Source organism: Scyliorhinus torazame, chromosome 6 (genome assembly GCF_047496885.1).
Source record: "Scyliorhinus torazame isolate Kashiwa2021f chromosome 6, sScyTor2.1, whole genome shotgun sequence".
NCBI lineage: Eukaryota > Metazoa > Chordata > Chondrichthyes > Carcharhiniformes > Scyliorhinidae > Scyliorhinus > Scyliorhinus torazame.
The window spans coordinates 159,658,141-159,682,162 of record NC_092712.1 but is presented as its reverse complement, the minus strand read 5'-3'; the positions used below and the strand labels follow the sequence as shown (position 1 = coordinate 159,682,162).

At 47.7% G+C, this 24,022-nt stretch overlaps 1 protein-coding gene across 2 annotated transcripts in view; it reads left to right on the top strand.

Annotated features, from left to right (window-relative positions):
- The window catches only part of elp2 (elongator acetyltransferase complex subunit 2), a 205,489-nt gene that overhangs the window by 105,807 nt on the left and 75,660 nt on the right, over positions 1–24,022 (top strand). For both annotated transcript variants that reach the window (XM_072509008.1, XM_072509009.1), the window contains 3 exons: positions 8,919–9,068; positions 13,217–13,408; positions 19,606–19,675. In XM_072509008.1, coding sequence (XP_072365109.1) covers positions 8,919–9,068; positions 13,217–13,408; positions 19,606–19,675 — 412 coding nt within the window. The remainder of the gene's footprint in view (positions 1–8,918; positions 9,069–13,216; positions 13,409–19,605; positions 19,676–24,022) is intronic.

The window sequence follows — 24,022 nt, the reverse complement described above, 5'->3', positions numbered from 1 at the left end:
TGCATCCGAGAAGTGTAACTTAAATTTCTCCTGAGTTTTGAAGTGTATACGAGACTACACTTAAACCGCATGGTAGATTCCTGCAATATGTTATTATTCGCAGAGGAGCCAGCAAGTTCTTGTGGTATCTTGGTGAATATCTGCCCCTTAATCAGCATTGCTAACAATACAGATTTTGTTCGTCATTTAATGTCATTACTGTCTGTTGAACCTGGCTCTGTGCAAATTTACTGGAGTGTTTCTCTACATTATAACTTACTTTACATTACATCTACAGGGCACTTTCATTTCTTCCATCAAGCCCTACTTCTGCCATTGTAGTTAGAGACTTGAGAATTAGAGACTGTAAATTCTGCATTAATTAGTTTCAGACTGTGCTTCTGAGGCCACAGGAAACAGCATTAAAACAACAGGAGATTTACTAATTAGAAGAGAGGAAATCATCAAAAATACAAAGCAAACCAGAATCTCAATGCATTCAGAAATAGCTTGTCATATCCTATTCACAAATAGGTGCAGACTTTAAGAGTTCTTCCTTTTTTTTTTACTTCCGGGTGCGGCGATGACCAGCTAAGTCGCACGTTTCGGCAGCTCCCGTTGGAACGGACTTTTGGGCTCTTGATAGGAGCCCCAACAGCAATTTTTAACGGCCAAAATCACTGCGGTGAAATAGAAGGGAATCCCCCCCGGATATATATGGAAAAAGGAGAGGATAGCGGCCGGAATGCAGTGGATTCTTTGGAGCAGCGGCAAGGAAGGGAAGCTCGAAGCAAGATGGCGTCGGAAGGTGGCCGTTTGGTATGGGGCCCGAAGCAACGAGTTCCTGCGGCGCTGTGTGGAAGAGCTGAAGAAGGAGGTGTTGGCCCCGATGCTACAGGCGATCGAAGGGCTAAAGGAGGCGCAGAGGACCCAGGAGCTGGAGCTTCGGGTTGTGAAGGCAAAGGCTGCTGAAAATGAAGATGAAATACAGGGCCTGGTGGTAAAGACAGAGACGCACGAGGCACAGCACAAAAGGTGTGTGGAGAGGTTGGAAGCCCTGGAGAATAATTCGAGGAGGAAGAATTTAAGGGTTCTGGGTCTTCCCGAAGGCGCAGAGGGGGCGGACGTCAGGGCATACGTGAGCACGATGCTTCACTCGCTAATGGGATCGGAGGCCCCGATGGGCCCTTTGGAGGTGGAGGGAGCTTATCGAGTTCTGGCGCGAAGACCAAAGGCTGGAGAAATACCTCGAGCCATCGTGGTGAGGTTTCACCGCTACAACGACAGAGAGATGGTCCTAAGATGGGCGAAGAAAACTCGGAACTGTAGGTGGGAGAACGCGGTGATCCGCGTATACCAGGATTGGAGTGCAGAGGTGGCGAGAAGGAGGGCAAGTTTCAATCGGGCTAAGGCGGTGCTTCACAAAAAGAAGGTTAAATTTGGAATGTTGCAACTGGCGAGACTGTGGGTCACACACCAAGGGAAGCACCACTACTTTGAGACGGCAGAAGAGGCGTGGGCATTAATTGTGGACGAGAAGCTGGAATAGTCTGGCGAGAGAAAGAGCTTCTGGGATAAAGTGGTGGGGTGACTATGTGGGGCGAGGAAGGGGAAGGGGGGGATGATTTTTCAATTTGTTAATTTTTCAATTCTGTAGCTTTTCTCTCTTCCCCTCGTTGGGGGGGGGGGGGTGGAGGAGGAGGAACCGTGGGCGCCGGTGGGAAGGAAAGGGGAAGGAGAAGGGAACTGCGCCATTAGGGGCGGGGCCGAGTGGGAAACGCGGGCTTTGCTCCCGCGCTATGGTAATTATGGCGGGAACAGGGGCGCAGGAAGGAGGGGGCCTCGCACAGTGAGGGGCCGAGGGCAAACGGGGAAGCCGAGGTCAGCCAGAGTTTGCTGACTTCTGGGAGCAACATGGGGGGTGTAACTACGCTCGAGGGGGATCTAGCGGAGGGAGGGGGAGTTAACTGGGTTGTTGCTGCTAAGGGGAAGGGGGAGCTGTTATGGGGCGGGGTGGTCGAGACGGGAGGGCACCGTCGGTGGGATATACGGGTACGTGGGAACCGGGTGAGGAGCTGGGTTAAAAAAGGGGATGGCTAGTCGACAAGGGGGGGGGGGGGGTAAAGAGCCCCCCAACCCGGCTGATCACGTGGAACGTGAGAGGGCTGAATGGGCCGATTAAAAGGGCACGGGTACTCGCACACCTAAAGAAATTAAAGGCAGATGTGGCTATGTTGCAGGAGACGCACCTGAAACTGATAGACCAGGTCAGACTACGTAAAGGATGGGTGGGGCAGGTGTTTCATTCGGGTTTAGATGCAAAGCATAGGGGGGTGGCTATTTTAGTGGGGAAACGGGTACTGTTTGAGGCAAAGACCATAGTGGCGGACAGTGGGGGTAGATACGTGATGGTGAGTGGCAGATTGCAAGGGGAGGCGGTGGTTCTGGTGAACGTATACGCCCCGAACTGGGATGATGCAAACTTCATGAGGCGTATGCTGGGTCGTATCCCGGACCTGGAGGCGGGAAAGTTGGTAATGGGGGGAGACTTTAATACGGTGCTTGATCCAGGGCTGGACCGGTCGAGGTCCAGGACCGGGAGGAGGCCGGCAGCGGCCAAGGTGTTTAAGGACTTCATGGAGCAGATGGGAGGAGTCGACCCCTGGAGATTTATTAGGCCTAGGAGTAAGGTGTTCTCATTTTTCTCCCATGTTGACAAGGTATACTTACGGATAGACTTTATTGTCCTGGGAAGGGCACTGATTCCGAAGGTGACAGGGACGGAGTGTACGGCCATAGCCATCTCGGACCACGCTCCACATTGGGTAGATCTGGAGGTAGGAGAGGAAAAAGAACAGCACCCACTCTGGAGAATGGATATGGGCTTATTGGCGGATGAGGGGGTATGTCTAAGGGTGAGGGGGTGTATCGAAAGGTACTTGGGGCTTAATGACAACGGAGAATTCAGGTGGGAGTGGTCTGGGAGGCGTTGAAGGCGGTGGTCAGAGGGGAACTGATATTCATAAGGGCACATGAAGGGAAGCAAGAGAGTAAAGAAAGGGAGCGATTGTTGAGAGAACTTCTGAGGGTGGACAGGCAATATGCAGAGGCACCGGAGGAGGGACTGTACAGGGAAAGACAAAGGTTACATGTGGAATTTGACCTGCTGACCACGGGTAAGGCAGAGACACAGTGTAGGAGGGCACAGGGTGTACAGTAAGAGTATGGAGAGAAGGCGAGTCGGCTACTGCCCCAACAATTGAGGAAGAGGGGAGCGGCGAGGGAGATAGGTGGGGTGAGAGATGAGGAGGGAGAGATGGAACGGGGAGCGGAGAGAGTGAACGGGGTGTTCAAGGCATTCTATGAGAGGTTGTATAAGGCTCAGCCCCCGGAAGAGAAGGAGGGAATGATGCATTTCCTGGATCAACTGGAATTCCCGAAGGTGGAGGAGCAGGAGAGGGCGGGACTGGGAGCACAGATTGAGGTGGAGGAGGTGGTAAAGGGGATTGGGAGCATGCAGGCGGGGAAGGCCCCGGGACCGGATGGGTTCCCGGTGGAATTTTATAGGAAATATATGGACCTATTGGCCCTGCTTTTGACGAGAACCATTAATGAGGCCAGGGAAAGGGGGAAGTTGCCCCCGACTATGTCGGAGGCGACGATATTGTTACTTTTGAAGAAGGAAAAAGACCCGCTGCAGTGTGGGTCCTACAGGCCCATTTCCCTTTTGAACGTAGATGCTAAGCTCCTGGCCAAGGTGATGGCGACGAGGAGAGAGGATTGTGTCCCGGGGGTGGTCCACGAGGATCAAACTGGGTTTGTTAAGGGGAGACAGCTGAACACGAATATACGGAGCCTGCTAGGGGGGATGATGATGCCCCCACCAGAGGAGGAGGCGGAGATAGTGGTGGCGATGGACGCCGAGAAAGCATTCGACAGAGTGGAGTGGGACTACCTGTGGGAAGTGTTGAGGAGATTTGGTTTTGGAGAAGGGTTTATTGGATGGGTACAGCTGCTATATAGGGCCCCGGTGGCAAGTGTGATCACGAACAGGCAGAGGTCTGACTACTTCCGTCTTTATAGAGGGACGAGGCAGGGGTGTCCCCAGTCTCCGTTACTGTTTGCATTGGCAATTGAGCCCCTGGCCATAGCACTGAGGGGCTCCAGGAAGTGGAGGGGCGTACTCAGGGGAGGAGAAGAACACCGGGTATCATTGTATGCAGATGATTTATTGCTGTATGTTGCGGACCCAGTGGAGGGGATGCCTGAGATAATGCAGACACTCGGGGAGTTTGGGGAATTCTCGGGGTACAAATTGAATATGGGGAAGAGTGAGTTGTTTGTGGTGCATCCGGGGGAGCAGAGCAGGGGAATAGATGATTTACCGCTGAGGAAGGTAACAAGAGATTTCCGGTACTTAGGGATTCAGATAGCCAGGAGTTGGGGAATCTTACATAGGCTTAATCTGACACAATTGGTGGAACAGATGGAGGAGGATTTTAAGAGATGGGACATGGTGCCCCTGTCACTGGTGGGTAGGGTGCAGGCAGTCAAAATGGTAGTCCTCCCGAGATTCCTTTTTGTGTTTCAGTGCCTCCCGGTGATGGTCACGAAGGCTTTTTTCAAGAAAATCGAGAAAAGTGTCATGAGTTTTGTGTGGGCTGGGAAAGACCCCGAGAGTGAGGAGGGGATTTTTGCAGCGTAGCAGGGATAGGGGGCGACTGGCACTACCGAGCTTAAGTGAGTACTACTGGGCCGCCAATATCTCAATGGTGTGTAAGTGGATGGGAGAAGGGGAGGGAGTGGCGTGGAAGAGATTGGAGATGGCGTCCTGCAAAGGAACCAGCCTACAAGCACTGGCGACGGCGAGGCAACAGGTGAGGGAATTCCCGCAGCTCCCGACGCAGGAGATTCAGGATAGAGTGATTTTGGGGGCATGGGTGGGGAATGGTAGGGTGTCGGATATATACAGGGAAATGAGAGACGTGGGGGAGATCATGGTGGATGAGCTGAAGGAAAAATGGGAAAAAGAGCTGGGGGAAGAGATTGAAGAGGGGCTGTGGGCAGATGCCCTAAGTAGGGTAAACTCTTCGTCCTCGTGCGCCAGGCTTAGCCTGATACAATTCAAGGTTTTGCACAGGGCGCATATGACCGGAGCAAGGCTCAGTCAATTTTTCGGGGTAGAGGATAGGTGTGGGAGATGCTCGAGAAGCCCAGGAAACCACACCCACATGTTTTGGTCATGCCCGGCACTGCAGGGGTTCTGGGTGGGGGTGGCGAATGTGCTTTCGAAGGTGGTGGGGGTCCGGGTCGAGCCAGGCTGGGGGTTGGCTATATTTGGGGTTGCAGAAGAGCCGGGAGTGCAGGAGGCGAGAGAGGCTGATGGTTTGGCCTTTGTGTCCCTAGTAGCCCGACGAAGGATATTGCTTATGTGGAAGGAAGCCAAACCCCCGGGCGTGGAGACCTGGATAAATGACATGGCAGGGTTTATAAAACTAGAACGGATAAAGTTTGCACGAAGGGGTTCGGCTCAAGGGTTCACCAGGCGGTGGCACCCGTTCATTATCTACCTCGCAGAACGATAAAGGAAATGGGAAGGTAACAGCAGCAACCCAGGGGGGAGGGGGGGTGGGGCTCGGGTGGGTCCACAGGGGTGTTTTTGTATAGATATTTGTACTTGGTTATGTATATTGGATTGTTTGATTTTATTATTTGGGAGAGTTATTATTTTTGTTATGGCAGTTGCCATTTAGTTTATATATTATTTATTTACTTGTTAAAAACGGTCACTGTTATTTATATTGTTTTATTGTTGTAAAAAGGGAAAAACCTTTGTACTGTTTTGTTTGGCTGAAAAATTTGAATAAAATATATTTACATTAAAAAAAAAAAGAGTTCTTCCTTTTTATTTCCTTTGTTCCCATTTCTTTTATTTTATTATTTTTGGTCTGTGAACCATAATCAAAATGTGCCTTTAACCAGAAGAGTGCTTGCCAGGACATTGTGTTTCCAGGTTTTGTATTTTGGAGAGAAGAAACTATACTCTTTGGCACTGAATGGATCTTCAGAACCACCTTTGCAGGAATTTGGTTTGATTGGTTAACTGGCAATCAGTGTGTTGGCCAGGGACATTGTTCTGCCTGACAACGGTCAGTGATTGGTTCCCGCATGATGCTTTTTAAAAAAATGTATTTTGTTACAAACATGTAGCAAAGCAGGTTACAGCCAATAAACACCCCGGGAAACATACTTCCCAACAATCAACTAGACAGTCTGTACAGACTTTTCCCCTTTATCCCCCACCCCCCTGCGACGAACAACTCCTCAAACACGGTCACAAACATCCCCCACCTTTTCTCACACTCCCCTGCTGAGCTCCTTAACTCATATTTTACCTTCTCCAACCACTGGGAGTCGCACAGGTCACCCAACCGATGAAAGGAACTCTCTCTTGTTTGCTGAAGAGAAAGAACTGCTTTATTGTTATAAGACCAGTGAGTGCCTGGCACATCTTTGCTGGAAACCTGAAATGGATGAGTCTGCAGAGAAAGTAGACAACCTTGCTAGAGAAAACCATCTCAAGTCTAAAAGGAAGAAGTACCAAAACAAAAGCCTGAACTTGAAAACGATATTAACTGGAAGTCATTCCAGTGCATCAAAAATCCGTATCTATTTATTTTATTAATATTTTCTTCCCACTTAACAACCTTTCCCTCTCACTGTTGCTTGTATGTGTAGCGAGTGAGGTAATTGGGAAGGGGGAGTTGGGAAAGGGGTATTAGATAGTCAATTACATTTTGTCAGTTATAATAATAATCTTTATTGTCACAAGTAGGCTTACATTAACACTGCAATGAAGTTACTGTGAAAATCCCCTTGTTGCCACATTCTGCTGCCTGTTCGGATACACAGGGAGAATTCAGAATGTCCAATTCACTTAACAGCACATCTTTTGGGACTTGTGGGAGGAAACCGGAGCACCCGGAGGAAACCCACACAGACACAGGGAGAACGTGCAGACTCCATACAGACAGTGACCCAAGCCGGGAATCAAACCTGGGACCCTGGCGCTGTGAAGAAATAGTGCTAACCACTGTGCTACCGTGATGCTATAAACCGAGTGAGCCTAACGTGGTACTGTACATAATAAAAGGTTACTTGTGTTTTAAAACTACAATAATAAGAAAACTGGTGACTGCAGTTTATTGGGCTCAACCAAGGACCTCTGATATTTAAAAAATAAAATCTAATTTCCCCTGTGTTTCACCGGGTCGAGTGGGGCTAGAATTGACCATGCATTAGCTCAGGTGGTCATGTCAAGACATACCCTGAATTACACCATTTACTTGCTTTATATGGTTAAAAAAAAATTGCTAGATTTTATTATTTCATCTGGGCGGTTGTCTCCTATAACAAAGAGTTCCTTTCAAAAAGAATGGGATCAAAGGCTATGGGGAGAAAGCAGGATTAGGCTATTGGGTTGGATGATCAGCCATGATCGTGATGAATGGCGGAGCAAGCTCAAAGGGCCAAAAGGCCTCCTCCGTCTCCTATCTTCTATGTATCTATGTATCGATGTAAAAATGGTGCTCCTTGTTAAGCATCTTATTTCCAAAAATCCTTTTTGAGAATTTAACATATTTATCGAACTATCAGAATATGAAAGGTCTGAGGATGATGTGTGTTAATAATGGCCCCTATATTTAAGCGGGGGAAGCCTGGAAATTCCTGAATGCTGAGGTCCTTGTGAATCTAATGCCAGAATCTCTTTTTTTTTTAAAACTTGTTTCCTGCCTGGCAACCAACCAGATTGTGGTGAAGGATGGGTAGTTATTGATCTCTTACTGTTACATAAGTAGTGGGAATAATTTAAAGCAATATTACCCAAATGCAGCTTCTGATGTCACAGGCTCACCTTCCACTGTTTTCCCTGCCACCACCACCACCACCACTAACGATTGGCAGCTGCTTATGTGTCACATGCTTCAATCCTTCCCACATGAATCGCAGGCCAGGCTCTGCATATCAAATAAGCCCACTGACAAATGGAAACTGTCTCGGCAGACAAAAAACGAGTGTTATTATTATAGATTGCATACTCAAATAATGGGCGGGTCGGAGAATTGGCGGGGGGCGGCGTGAATCCCGCCACTGCTGCTGCCGAATTCTCCGGCGCTGGGAATTTTGCGGGGGCGGGAATCGCGGTGCGCCGATTGGGGGCCGTTGGCAACGGTCCTCTCAGCAATTCTCCCGCCCGCGATGGCCGCCCGTTTTCGGCGGGTCCCGCCGGAATATATTACGACAGGTACTTAACGGCGGGACCTGGCTCTGCGGGCGGCCTCGGGGGGGGGATCTGGCCCCGGAGAGGTGCCCCGATGGTGGCCTGGCCTGCGATCGGAGCCCACCGATCCGCGGGCGGGCCTGTGCCGTGGGGGCACTCTATTCCTCCGCGCCGGCTGGTGTAACAGTCCACGATGGCTGGCGTAGAGATGAACCCCCCCCCCGCGCGCATGCGCTGGGATGACGCCAGCACACGCTGGCGCTCCCGCACATGCGCCAACTCGCGCCGGCTGGCGCAGTGCAAACCACTCCGGCGCCAGCCTAGCCCCTGAAGGTGCGGAGGATTCCGCTCCTTCGGGGCTGTGATGCCGGAGTGGTTCACGCCACTCCTTTGCGCCGGAGTTGCCCGCCCCGCCGGTTTCCGAAGAATCCCGCCCAATGTCTCATGTCCTAATTCAGCACTTTTTTTTGTTTTCCCATTTAAGCATACTGGAAAATATTTTTAATCGTAAGTTAAATCATTTTCTGTTGTAGAAAATCAGAATTGAAAGGGATAAGTATGTATATTTAATATCAATATATGCCTTCCCTGCGAGTGGTGGTTTCTGCTTAATCTGCATTTTCAGACTGATGCTTGTTTCAATTTCAAATGCTTTCAGGGAGAGTGGCGTGCAAAAGTTGTGCTTTCTGGACATTTTGGTTCTGTACAAGATTTGATCTGGGATCCGAAAGGAGACTTTATCTTGAGTGTTGGCTCAGATCAAACAACTAGATTGTTTGCTCCTTGGAGAAGGTCAGGGTATGAACAGGTAAGCAGTCTGACACTAAGCAGCATCAGATGTCGATGTGGTTAGAATGTCTGCGAAAAAGAAAGTCTGATTTTTATATTACTTTAAAAGGATATTCAATCAAGCTATCAATTTAAATGTGGGTGTTTTTATTTGACAGTTTGGAATGTTGTCTTGTTTTGTTTCATAGGAACACTGTCTACAGAAGTAGACAATTCAGTAGACGGGCTGGTTTAGCACACTGGGCTAAATAGCTGGCTTTTAAAGCAGACCAAGGCAGGCCAGCAGCACGGTTCAATTCCCGTACCAGCCTCCCCGAACAGGCGCCGGAATGTGGCGACTAGGGGCTTTTCACAGTAACTTCATTGAAGCCTACTTGTGACAATAAGCGAATTTCAATTTCAGCCCTTCGAGCCTGTTCCACCATTCACTCAGATCATGGCTGATCCCTTCCTGGTCTCAATTCCACCTCCCTGCCTGTTCCCCATATCCCTTTAACCCGTTTTATTTATCAGAAATATATCTATCTCCTTCTTAAAACCATTTTTCAGACAACATCGCACTATTTCCACAAATTCACTACCCTCTGCGAGAAGTAGTTCCTCCTCATTTCAGTTTTAAATCTACTGCCTCTCAACTTATATCTGTGATCTCTCGTTCTGGACTTTCCCGCAAGGGGGATCATTTGACAAACAGTCATCCAGACTCGAAACATTAGCTCCCTTTTCTCTCTACAAATGCTGCCAGACCTGCTGAGATTGTCCAATATTTTCTGTTTTTGTTTCAGATTCCAGCATCCACAGCAATTTGCTTTTATCATTTGGTCTACGTTTACTTTATCAATGCCTGTTAGTATTTTATATACCTCAATCAGATCCCCTCTCATTCTTCTGAACTCCAGCGAGTATAACCCCAAACTGTTCAATCTCTCCTCATATGTTAACCCTTTCATCCCCAGAATAAATCTGCTGAACCTCCACTGAACTGCCTCCAATGCCACCTTATCCTTCCTCAAATAAGGAGACCAAACCTGGACACAATACGCCAAATGTGGTCTCAACAACACCCTATACAGCGGCAGCACCACATCTCTACTTTTATGCTCCAGTCTTTTTGCAATAAAACTAAAATTCCATTTGGCCTTTTTTATTACACGCTGTACCTCCATAACGACTTTCTGTGATTCATGAACAGAAATTTGACCAATAAACATTAAAAAATGCAAATATCTAGAAACAGCTTGCACAAAATTGATTGATGTACATGTTTCTTGAATCTAATATTAAAAGTGTGTGGACCCATTTCTGCTAGTCTGTTAGAGCAGTACTACAAAAATGTTGAGATCTATTCCTCCAACAGAAGGGAGGGAGACCGTGAGCCGGAAAGTCACTTGGTTGCTTTTCCATATTTGCTGGCAATCATTTACAATATTGATAGGGTTCTGAAACCTGATGGCTTCCTTTTCCTGCAGGTGTGAGAGTGATACCAGGCATAATTATTTCAAAACAAATTCCCAAACTTTTTTTAAAGTTCCCTGTGTCTTATGTTTTGATTGGCTTGATGCTTAAAATAAGACGTGTATTAAGCACACTTTCTCTATTGCTTTATAAATAAAGCCATAGAGTACAAAAGCAAGGATATTATGATGATTGGGCCTCTACTGAGATATTGGGCGCGATTCTCCGACCCCCCACCGGGTCGGAGAATCGCCGGGGGCTGGCGTGAATCCCGCCCCTGCCGTGTCCCGAATTCTCCGCCACCAGAGATTCGCGGGGGCGGGAATCGCGCCGCGCCGGTCGGCGGGAATCGCGGCGGGCCCACCGCCGGCTATTCTCCGGCCCGCGATGGGCCGAAGTCCCGCCGCTGTCAACCCTCTCCAGCCGGCGTGGATTAAACCACCTTGTGAATGGCGGGACAAGGCAGCGCGGGCGGGCACCGGGGTCCTGGGGGGGGCGCGGGCCGATCTGGCCCCGGGGGGGTGCCCCCACAGTGGCCTGGCCCACGATCGGGGCCCACCAATCGGCGGGCGGGCCTGTGCCGTGGGGGCACTCTTTTTCTTCCGCCTTCGCCATGGTCTTCACTATGGCGTAGGTGGAAGAGACCCACTCCCCTGCGCATGTGCGGGGATGACGTCAGCAGCCGCTGACGCTCCCGCACATGCGTCGCCCGGCGAAGTCCTTTCGGCGCCGGCTGGCGTGGCGCCAAAGGCCTTTCCCGCCAGCCGGCGGAGCGGAAACCACTCCGGCGCGGGCCTAGCCCCTCAAGGTGAGGGCTTGGCCCCTCCGCACCTTTGGGGCGGCCCGATGTCGAAGTGGTTCCCGCCACTCCATTACGCCGGAACCCCCCTCCCTGCCAGGTAGGGGAGAATCCCGCTCATTCTGTCCAATTCTAAATTTCTGGATTTGGAGGCTTTAGAGAAGGTACAGAAAGCATTTGGTAGGATAGTTTAGGGCTGAGTGACTATCCAGTTGCCTGGATAGATCGGAGAAGCTGAGACTGCTTTTTTTAAAAGAGAAGGTTAACAGAAGACGTGACAGAATGTTCTCTGTCATGAGGGGATCGAAACAGAATAGAATTGTAGGATCCCATTGTTGGAAGGATCGTGAAGTAAAGAACACAGATTTAAGGTGATTAGCACAAGATGCATTGGTGGCAACATGAGGGAAAGCTCTTTTACGCAATAAGTAGTTAGGATGTGAAATGCGCTACTTGAGATTCTGTTGTGGCTTTCAAAACAAAATTGGATAAACAACCAAAGAGAAAAAAAAACCATTGCTACTGGGAAAGGACAGGTGTTTGGGATGAGCTGATGCGCACTTGCAGAAACCAACATGGACCCAACAGGCCAAAAGGCATCTTTTTTACGCTGTAACTGTTTTGTGATTCCAAGCTTCTTAACCACATATCCTTCTGTTTTCAGAGCAGCAAGTTGAAGTGGGTATTGTTTAATAGAATTGTGGTGGGCACCATTCATGCATTTCTGGACACTACGGACCACACAGCAACTCAGACCTCTGCCATCAGCCTTGGAAAAAGCTGTTGGGTTGAGATGCCTTTGATATTTCCCAAATTGCGGATAGTTTTGTCTTGCTGTTGCACATCCCTGCAATTATCACTGCGTTAAAATTGACTTATCCACCCTCATCGTATATATCTTCTCTCCAACCAGTCAAATCTGCAGTTGAAGCTATACCGATGAGTATGCATTCAATATGCATTTGAGTGTGTCTAAAATCTGCTAGTAATCATTCAAGTCTAAAGGATATCAGCATTGGAAAATCAGAAAGAATGTTGCACTTGGAATAATTTGTTAAATCCAGTCTAGAGTCAGTACTGACAACCCTATTTCTAATATACATTACAGAGATCCAAATATAATCTTGTTAAATAGCTGATCTCATTAAAAAATTTAAGAACCACAGAGACCAATATTGCAGGTATAAATTTGAATAAGATTTCAAATGTAACAGACAAGTGCTTAATTTAACCCTGATACATAATGCATCTAAGTCAAAAACATATAGGTTAAGTATGCAATGAATGCAGTTGAAATAGCTCTGGGAGCAATAGTAATTACACTGATTTTAATGATTAATGTAGTGAAGTAGCTTTTTCAATAAAATCAGAATACGAGGATAAAATAGTTGAATGGAAGTTGATAGAAATTTTGCCCGGTTTCTATACCTTTCCTGGAGAGAACAACTTGCTCAAAGTGTGCTCCTAACAAAATTAAATCCACTGTCTGGCCGCTTTCCATGGCAGAAAAACAACAAAGCTTATCAAAGAGGGGTATGGGAGATTCAAGGCCCTTATCTCAAAGGTATTTAAGAAACTCTTGAGGACCGTGCAAAAGATATCAAGTAATGTTATTTGTAGAGATGATTTCAGAAGATGAGTGGGGGAGGGGGCATATGACAGTGGAGTGGAGGAAATCAATTACAAGCAGCAGTGTGAAGTTGGAGGAGTGGAAGATGCAAACACAGATATATGGCTTGGGGGAAGATTTATTGGTGCTGATCAAAATAGGTGGACGACTTTGATTGGTCAGTTGTCCCTTTCTTACCTTTAACCTTTCTCATGTTCTTTTCACTCTTGCTGATGCAGACACTTTTTAGTCTCATGTAGTTACTTAAGTGGAGATATGTGTAACTTTATCTTTTTTCATGTAGGTGACCTGGCATGAAATAGCACGGCCACAAATCCATGGATTTGACATGCAGTGCTTAGCCATAATCGGTCGTTTTCAATTTGTATCTGGTGCTGATGAGAAAGTTCTACGAGTCTTCACTGCCACCAGAAACTTTGTGGAAAATTTCAGTTCCATTACCTGTACCCCGCTTGAGGACCTGCTCTCAAAGAGTGTAAGTACACTGAATACTGATTGTCACTTGGTAGTACAGAACTTGAATATTTCTGAAAAGAGAGATATGTTGCTGAAACTTTTCATCTTGTACTCATCAGAATAAATACAAGAATACCAAATTACAAACAATCACAACAATTTATACATCAGAATGGTTGGTAAGTTCACTCTGGCCGAGTTCCCCGTTGCTTTCTCCATGGCAATGCCTCAGCCTATTCAAGACAGTCAGAACCATCCAAACTTTCCAATCTAAATTGATGGTTGCAGGTGCAGGGGAATTGCCCGTAGGAAATTTGAACTTCTCATGCACTTCCCATGCAGTCCTTGAATGGGATTTCTGGGGTGGAGAGTGGGGTTGGTGCCTCCCAATGCATCTTCTGGGGGACCAACTTGGTTTGATCCCCCCAGTGATGGCATATTATAGGCCAAGAAATTGACTGAACAGGAAAAAAACAAATAGTTACTTGTTAGAAGAACACCATCAAGGTAAATACTTAATGGAGTGCTCTAGGGATCAGGAGTGGGACCCCTACCAATGTTTCCTCGCAAGTGGGGGGTAACAACATCTTGGGCTGTACAGTGCAGGTCGCTCACAAGTTTAAGATATCACGCATGTATGGCCACACAAAAACATTAAAGGTACTGCACATTCAAATAAACAGGCTGCACACAACAACAAACAACTTAGAGGGACATTGACCACCACTTCTTTAAATTGCACCAATAGCTGAAGTTCAAAACTTCATTACAAATCAGTGTGTGGTGCCAAACATGGAGAGGCAGTGGATTAAGGTACCAGCTTGAGAAATAAAAATATTTAACAGCGCCAGGGACTGGGTTCGATTCCCGGCTTGGGTCACTGTCTGTGCAGAGTCTGCATGTTCTCCCCGTGTCTGCGTGGGTTTCCTCCGGAATGCTCCGGTTTCCTCCCACAAGTCTCGAAAGACGTGCTTGTTCGGTGAATTGGACATTCTGAATTCTCCCTCAGTGTACCCGAACAGGCGCTGGAATGTGGCGACTAGGGGATTTTCACAGTAACTTCATTGCAGTGTAACGTAAGCCTCCTTGTGACACTAATAAAGATTATTATTATTTGCGAAGGACAGATACAATTTAATATGTATAAGTACTGCATGTATGGTGAAAATTGATCAGAGTAGCTAAGAATGAGTTTCCGAGAGGTGCAGCAGTGTTAGTGAGTAAAATGCTAAGTAAGCCCAACTGTTGCAGAGCAGCAAAAGCAGGGAAAATAAAATTATGAAGGATAGCCAAAATAGTAGCGTAGAAACCGCAAGATAATTGTATTGACTATGTGCTGGTCAGATCACACTTTTAATACTATATCCAGTTCTGGCCAGTAAGACAAGAGAAAGAAATTCAAGTACTCCTCTCTCTGTTCTGTTCTTACATCCAATTGGGTTGTGATGCTGAGCTGGGATCATACCGAAGATCTAGGGGTATTATTGGTGCTTATCTGCCATGTGATATCATGAGTCTCTTGAGACTGAGGCAGTCCCCATCTCGGGTGTTACGAACATAAGAACAAGGAGCAGGAGTAGGCCCATCAAATCTCCTCCACCATTTAAAAAGATCATGGCTGATCTGATCGTACCTTCAAATCTGCATCCTGCCTACCCCCGATAACCTTCTTTGCCAAGAATCTATCTAGTCAGCCATAAAAATATTCAAAGACCTTTTCAGGAAGAAAGATCTACGACACTCGAGTGAAAAGATTTTGCCTTGTCCCCATTTTAAAAGGGCAACCCCTTATTTTTAAACAATAACCCCTAGTTCTAGATTCTCCCACAAGAGAGACCTCAAAAGACCCCTTTTATGTTTCAATCAAACCCTCTCACTCTTCTAAATTTCAGCGGATACAAACCTAGCCTGTCCAACCTTTCCCCATAAGACAACCCGCATACTCCAGTGATTAGTCTGGTAAACCTTCTCCGAAACACTTCCAATGCATTTACGCCCTTCATTAAATAAGGTGACCAATACTATACGCAATAGTTTTAGCTCACTAGGCTCACTTTTAGCTATTTAGGTCACTTGGCTAGACAGCTGGTTTGTGATGCAGCCCAAGGCCAGATCACGGGTTCAATTCCCGTACCGGCTGAGGTTATTCATGAAGGCCCTCCTTCGCAACCTTGCCACTCGCCTGAGGTGTAGTGATCCTCAGGTTAAATCACCATCAGCCAGCTTTCCCCCTCAAAGGGGAAAGCAGCCTATGGACATCTGAGACTATGGTGACTTTACCCTTTACCTTACACAATAGTCCAAATGTGGTCTCACTAGTGCCCTGTAGAACTAAAGCATAACTTCCCTACTTTAGTATTCAATTCTTCTCGCAATAAATTATAACATTCGGTTAGCTTCAGGACCTTTGAGGTGTTGGTCATTGTTTGCTTTGAAATGGCTCCGAAATTTCTGGAAACTGGCATGTGACCAGCTGGAGCCACCTTGTCAGCTCAGCAATTGTCCATTTTGAAAAGTACAAAAAAATTAGTTTATACAGTAGCCCAGCTGACAAATATATATTTTCTTTAATGTCGCGACTGTGACATGCCTTCCGTTCGGAAATGAAATTAATTCTATTTAATTATTTTTAAATTGACTGTCTGGGTCTGGAGACTTTCTGGGCCTCGACTTAAAATAGGAAAGAAGGTTTCTGCCCGTCATGCTTCAGGCAAAGCCTTAACCTTCTTCTTTCTCATCTTAATACCCTGTTTTCTTTCTGGCTGTTTGGCTACAAGGGGCATCTCCCTCACTATTTCCTCCCCTTTCCCCTGGTCCCATTTCAGCTTGAGGATATTTGACAAATCTACTTTGGATTCTAGGAGCCTTCTCTGGACCTGGTTTAATTTTACTGGTCTTGAATTGGCCTTGCTACCTTCGAGCAGCACTCGCCTGAGGTCTGTGGGGGCTATCCTACCCTTTTCAGCTTCAGCCAGGTTTCTTCCCTTTACAGATCTCTGCTGCTCAATCTTGCTTTCTTTCAAATTTTCTGGCCGAATCACAGCCTTTGTATATCCAGGTAGCTTTTCTGGAGCCACCTTATTCCTGCCGTGTTCTTTCTGCAAGTTCTCTGAACGTTTTTTAGCCTTCTGCCACTCAGCAGAGTTTTGCTGAAATCAGTCGGGTTGCACTGCCTCTCTAAAGTGTTCTGACCTCTGCCAATGCCTGGGACTTCACCAAAACAGTTCCCTGCAATTTACCTATTTCCCTCATCTCTTTCGGAATTCCCTCTGTTTTTGGCAGGTCTAAAAGTCCAAGGCTGGCAACAACTTTGCTACCAGCCAAATCATTCCCAAGGTGGAAATCAATTCCAGCCACTGTCATTCCGGGGACGATCCCCACTGTCACCAAGGTCGCACTAGGCGTATCTGGTGGAGAGGAACTGACAGGTATCTCCCTCCCACCCCACTGATCAATGCTTTGGCTTTCAGTGGGAGTAGATTTAGATTTCCCTCTAACATAAGGATTGAGTGGCCTCTGTGTTCAGAGTAGCACAATGGACTTGCTCCCACTTGATAGGCTGAACGTTGCCATTGCCTCCCTGCAAGTGACCAGGCTCGCCGAGTGAGAATCACTGAAAGAAAAACGATATGCGTTCACCTGGCAGGGCAAGAGTATAGAGCACACACGTGAACCTGGTGTGGGCTTCACTGTACAGAATTCTGTTACTGAAGGCATCAAAGGTCAGGGCATAAGTTGGATCTGATCATTCTCATTCTCAATCTGCTCGGATACTAAAGCATTGACAATGATGCAGGTCATTGCCTGGTGTTCACCAGGGTGTGATTGCAACCTTTGACGTTTTCCATTCATAGCAGAAATGCCATTCTTGTATCATCCATACTGTCCAGCTAGTTAGAAACCAACAGTCCATCGACTCCAGCATCCCCGCACAGATGCACCGTCTATAATACAACACTCTGAACATATGGGAAATAAGAGCTCTAGGTCATCTTGTGGCATGGTTTGTTTCGGAACAAGGCATTAATACATTAATACCACAAAGGCCATGGTAGCAGAATAGATCAAGCAGTCTCTGGCCATTCTCACTTTTCTTTGTCAGGTAATTTAGGGCTGCGCGGTAGCACATTGGTTAGCACGGTTGCTTCACAGCGCCAGGGTCCCATGTTTGATTCCCGCTTGGGTCACTGTCTGTGTGGAGTCTGCACCTTCTCCCTGTGTCTGCGTAGGTTTCCTCTGGGTGCTCCGCTTTCCTCCCACAGCTCCTGAAAGACGTACTGTTAGGTGAATTGGACATTCTGAATTCTCCCTCTGTGTACCCGAACAGGTGCCAGAGTGTGGTGACTAGGAGCTTTTCACAGTAACTTCATTGCAGTGTTAATGTAAGCCTACTTGTGACAATAAAGATTATTATTATGTCGTCGGAGGGCCATTACTTATGGTTCATGCCCACTATTACGTAGAAATCCCCCAATAAATAGGAATTTTATGACTTGGGGATTCTGCAGATAGCAGTGGCAAGCTCCTCATAAAACTGGTCTTTTACCCCTGTGGTTGTGCACAGCAACGTTCAATGAAGAGTGCAGGAGGGCATACCCGGATCAGCACTAAGCATACCTAAAAATGAGGTTTCAACGTGGTGAAACTACAACACAGGATTACTTGCATGCCAAAAAGCCTCATCTGCATGCAATAGACCAATAGATCAGATTTAAGCTCTGCAGTCCTATCACATCCAGTTGTGAATGGTGGTGGACAAGTAAACAACTAATTGCAGGAGAAGGCTCTGCAAATATCTCAATTCCCAGTCATGGAGAGACCAACACATTAGTGCAAAGAAAAGGCTGAAACATTTGAAACCGTCTTCAACCAGAAGTGCTGAGTGGATGATCCATCCCAGCCTCTTCCAGTGGTCCACAGCATCATAGATGTCTGTCTTTAGCCAGTTCGATTTGCTCCATGTGATATCAAGAAACTGATGAAGGCACTGGATATTGCTGACAACATTCTAGCAATCATAGAAAATTTGTGCTCAAGAACCCGCTGCACCTCTAGCCAAGTTATTCCAGTACAGTTAGAACACTAGCAATTACCCAACAATGTGTAAACTTTCCCAGCCACGTCCAGTACACAAAAAGCAGGACAAATCCAACCCAGCCAGTTACCGCTATATCAGTCTACTCTTGATCATCAGTAAAGTGACAGAATGGGTCACCAAGATTGTTATCGATTGACATCTGCTCAGAGATAACCTGCTCATTGACACAAAGTTTGGGTTATGCCAGGGCTACTCAGCTCCTGACCTCATTGCAGCCTTGGTCCAAATATGAACCAAAGATCTAATGTCAAGAAGTGATATGAGAGTGACTTCCCTTCACAAAAAGGCAGTATTTGACTGAGTGTGTAATCAAGGAGCCCTAGTGAAACTAGAAGCAATGGGAATCGGGAAAACTTTCCACTGGTTGGAGTCATACCTGCCACAAAGGGAGAGGGTTATGGATTTTGGAGGTCAATCATCTCAGTTCGAGGACAACACTTCCAAGTGTTCCTCAGAATAATGCCCAAGGCCCAAACATCTTCACCTGCTTCATCTATGACTTTCCTTGCAACAGAAGGACAGAAATAGGGATGTTCGCTGATGATTGGACAATGTTCAGCACAATTTACAACTCCTCAGATACTGAAGCAGTCCATGCCCATATGCAGCAAGACGTTGACAACATTTAGGTTTGGGCTGATAAGTAGCCAGTTACACTCGCACCACACAAGTACTAATCATTGGACAATCCACTCATCTCATCTTGATATTCATTGACATGAGCATCGCGAAATCCCCCACTATAAACACCCTGGGGGTTATACTGACCAGAAACTGAACAGGATCATCCATATAAATATTGTGACTACAAGAGCAGGTCAGAAGCTGGGAATTCTGTGGAGATAAACTCACTTCCAGACTCCCCATATTTTCACAGTAACTTCATCTGCGGTATTAATGTAAGCCTACTTGTGACAATAATAAAGATTATTATTTTTATAAGGTCCAAGTCAGACGTGTAATAGAACACTCTGCACTTGCCTGGATGACTGCAGCTCCAACAATACACAAGAAGCTTGACACCATCCAGGACAAAACAGCCTGTTTGATCGGCATCCCATCAACCACCTGCACACTGTGTAAAGTTATTAATTTTTATTTTTATGTTTTTATTGCAGGTAAATGATGAAATTCCTGAAGGTGCTAGTGTACCTGCTTTAGGATTATCAAATAAGGCAGTATTTCAAGGTATTCTTTTCAGAAAATACTACCCTGTTTTAAGTTGCAACTCTGTTTGAAAATATTGGGCGGAATTCTCCATCCCCACGCCGAAGTGGCCGCGCCGTCGTGAATGCCGTCGAGGTTCACGACGGCGCGGAACGGCTCCGGTCCCGACCGATTCAGGCCCTGACAATGGGCCAATATCGGGGTCGCGTCATCTACCCGTGCCAGGCCTTGTCGCCCGTGTAAAAGCTGCGCCGAATAGATGACGCGGCCAGCGCCGCATAACGGACGTCATCCGCGCATGCGCGGGTTGGCCGGCGCCAACCCGCGCATGCGTGGTTGCCGTCCTGTCCAAATCCGCCCCGCAAGAAGATGGGGGACGGATCTTGCGGGGCCGCGGAAGAAAGGAGGTCCTCCTTCAGAAAGGACAGCCCGACGATCGGTGGGCACCGATCGCGGGCCACCCCACATTCAAGGTGAAGCCCGGTGCAGGATCCCCCCTCGCCCCCCCCACAGGCCGCCCCCCCCACCATTCACGCACCGCCCACGACTGTAGCGACCAGGTGTGGACGGCGCTGGGGGGAACCCGCCGTTTTGGCTTGGCTGCTCGGCCCATCCGGGCCTCAGAATAGCGGGGGTGCCAGAGAATCGCCATTTTGGTTGTCTCCGGCGATTCTCTGGCCTGCGGCCCGCAAAACTTGACCGGCCCGTTCCCGCCGCTTGGGAGAATTGCGAGAGGGCGTCGGACCGGCGTCCCCGGAAATTTCGGAGTCCCAGGCTATTCTCCCAACCGACGTGGGAGTGGAGAATCGCGCCCAATACATTTTGGTGATATGGTATATTTGATTTATATAGTTTATATATGCTACATTAGTAAGGATCTGTTTTATACAATGAAATCCCGATAAGTCAAACTCGGATGACACAAAATTCCAATTATGTTGAACTCATTAACCACTCCCGCCGAAATGATGGCCATGGTGACAATTTAAAATGCTTGAATCTAATCTACACTGATCAATGGTGGCAAGCATCACAGCCATGCATATTTCAATCTTTCCGCCATTTCCATAAATGAACATTCTTCAGCAGAGCTCATTGGACAGTAATATGTGGAATTGTGAATGATTTTCATACTGTTATGGACCAGGATTTAGAGAACACCAAAGTGTATCATGGAGTTCACCTGACCCACAACTTTTAATAGATTTTGGTTGGGGAGCACAAGGGCCCACTCTGCAGGTGTGATGCAACAGAGATCTAAAGTACTTTTAAAACAAAACAATGGTTATTCTATGAATCCAGTTCATAAACACACAGTAAACATCTTAGCAACTATCAACTCAAATACTCCCCCCAAAGAATACAGTACTCTATAAGTAACCCTTAATCTTTCCTCGCAACATCCATAAGACAAATACTCTCTTTAACAAAAACAGCAAGTTTAGATTCTCTACTGAGAGCAGTTATCACTTTTAAATTAGCAAGTGATCTGAAAACATTCTTTTTCGTGAAGAGAGAGATCAAAATTATATCTTGTTTGGCTGGATGCAGCTCCAACTCTGAAAATGAAACTAAAAGACAGACACACACCAGCTTTTAGCTGAAAACGGAAGTAAAAGGCCACAGACCAAAACCCAGCTCCACCCACACTCTGACACCACTGCAGCTATTTGATAAACAGCCATTTCTTAAAGGTACACCCACTACAGCTATTTGATAAACACTCATTTCTTAAAGGTACTCTCAAATGACAATACACAAGCTGTTGTAACCCCAATGGAGGTCCCAGGATATGGACTATATCAGGATTTCCTATGACCTCCCCGGAATATGAACTTCCCCTTTAAGACAGGCAGGCCTTCCCCTTTAAGGGGGACGGGTTTCCCCTTTACAAGCAGAACCTCAGTTGTAAAAAAACGCTGGCCTGGCTCCAAGTCGGGGAAGAAGACCCTGAGGGGAATGGAGGAGTATTCTAATTGTAAAGAAATAAACCTTGATCTGTAATTTCTACTTTCGTCTTTGCGTTCTGCCTACTGTGGATTCAACATTGGCGATGAGGAGTCAGTAGCGCTGCCGTCAACACCGGTTGCTACGCGCCCGGCCCACCTCATCTCGGCTTTGGTAGGCTTTGCTACCAACTACCGAAATGCCACTCATACGAAAGGTGTAACCTTTTGATGTCGGTTCAGACAATTGGGGGTAATATATTGAACGCATGGACTATTTTTTTCAAACGAATGAGATTACTGGCGATGCACAGAAAACTGATATTACTGACGGCTTGTGGCGGGCCCGCTTTCAGTGTGATAAAGATCTTGATTAAACCGGGCGCCCCAGATTCCCGATCATTCGCTGCCCTGATGACCCTAGTGGGGGAGCATTTCCGCTCATCCTACACCGTTTCTGTTCCACATGGCTGCTCAAGCCGGGTCAGTGGATAACTTCCTGGCCCGCCTCCAGAAACTTTCTGAGACTTGCAAATTTGGTGTGACACTGAATGAAAGACTCCGGGACCGTTTGGTGTGTGGACTCCATGATGCGGCCATGCAACAAAAATTTCTAGCTGAGGCTCACCTGGACCTGCAATGCACGGAGGTGATGGCCATCTCCAGAGAAAGCGCCGAATAAAGGGTTCAAGGGACTCCAGGGACTGACAGTGCTCAGTCTGGGACGCAATCACAAGCACCGATCATACTCAGTTTGATCCAAGGAGGCTGGCCCCTGACAACGGGACACCCACCGGAGGAATACAGACGGCCGTAATAGATGTCAGCGTTCTCCCCCAACCAGGAGGAACAGGAATATGACCACCAGCTGGCATGGACCACTACAGGCCGCAGGAACCAGAGAGCCAGGATGCCCCACGAGGATCTAACCCCCCACGTGACGGGCTTAGTACGTGGAAGATGCGGACCGCACCTACCAGCAGTTTTCTGCGTGGCTGCGCCAAGAGTATCCCCATCCGGATCTCCTTGCGGATTAATGGACTCCCATTCTGCATGGAACTTGACACTGGGGCAGCAGTGTCAAAAGCCAGTCGCCGTACGTTCGACTGCATTTGATTTGGCCTTCAATCGCTGACCCCGTTGGATGCCAACGTGAGGTTGGCCACTTATACGGGGGAAACTACTGGCAGTAGCGGCCACTTCAGTAGTTCCAGTCAAGTATGGTCAACAGTCTGCAAACCTTCCTCTGGTGGTGGTCCACGGGAACGGTCCAAGCTTGTTGCGGCCTGACTGGCCACGCCACTTGTGGTTCGATTGGCAGCGGGTGTGCCGCATGCACGCACATAGGCCTGAGGGAGTTCTATTGAAGTTTCCGTCGGTATTCCGGGATGGCTAGGGCACCATAAAAGGAGCTGTGGTCGCCAGTGCTATTTCTACACCCGACCTGTCTCGTATGCCTAACCACCCAAGGTGGCCGCTGAGTTGGACCGGATGGGGAACTTGGGCATCATCCGCACGATACAATTCTCTGACTAGGCAGCGGCGTTCGTCCTGGTCATGAAACCGGATAGAACGGTACGCTTGTGTTGCTTGTGACTATAAAATATAGATCAACCGTGTGTCTCGACTGGACCGTATCCCGGTTTCCCAGATCGAGGACCTTTATGCGAATCTCAGTGGTGGTCGCACGTTTACGAATCTCGACATGAGTCACGCTAACTTCCAGTTGGTCCTGGCCCCCGAGTCCAGATGCTTTGTAACCGTGAACATGCTTAGGGGGCTTTATGAATACACCCACCTGCGCTTTGGGGTTTCCTCCACATGTGCGATATTCCAGTGAGTAATGGAGACCATCCCATGAGGCCTGCCCTGCGTGGCGGTCTATCTCAACGATGTTCTGATCACGGGCCTGTCCCACCAGAAGCACCTACAAAACCTAGCTGAGGTGCTGGAGCATTTTGTTGGTGCTGGGGTCCGCTTCCGGAGGGAGAAATATGTACTCAACACCAAGTAATGTACCTCGGCTACGGCGTAGACCGCCATGGCTTGCATCTGGTGGAGGAGAAGGTACAAGCAATTCGGCAGGCTCCTGTACCAGGTGGCCCAACAGAACTCTGTTCGATCCTGGGAATGGTAAACTACTATGGCGAGTTCCTCCCAAACCTGGCCACCACTTTAGCTCCCCTACACCGTCTGTTGAGGAAGGGGCAACACTGGGAGTGGGGCCGAGAGCAGCAAGTTGCTTTCGCCGATATGAAAGAACAACTCTCCTCGTCAAGACTGCTAACCCACTTCGACCCATCCTCTTGACCTGCGACACTTCTCCATAAGGCATTGGTGCCGTGCTGGCCCATGAAATGGATGACGGATCTGAACGTCCCATCGCCTTCGCCTCAAGAACAATAGCCGACGCAGAGAAACG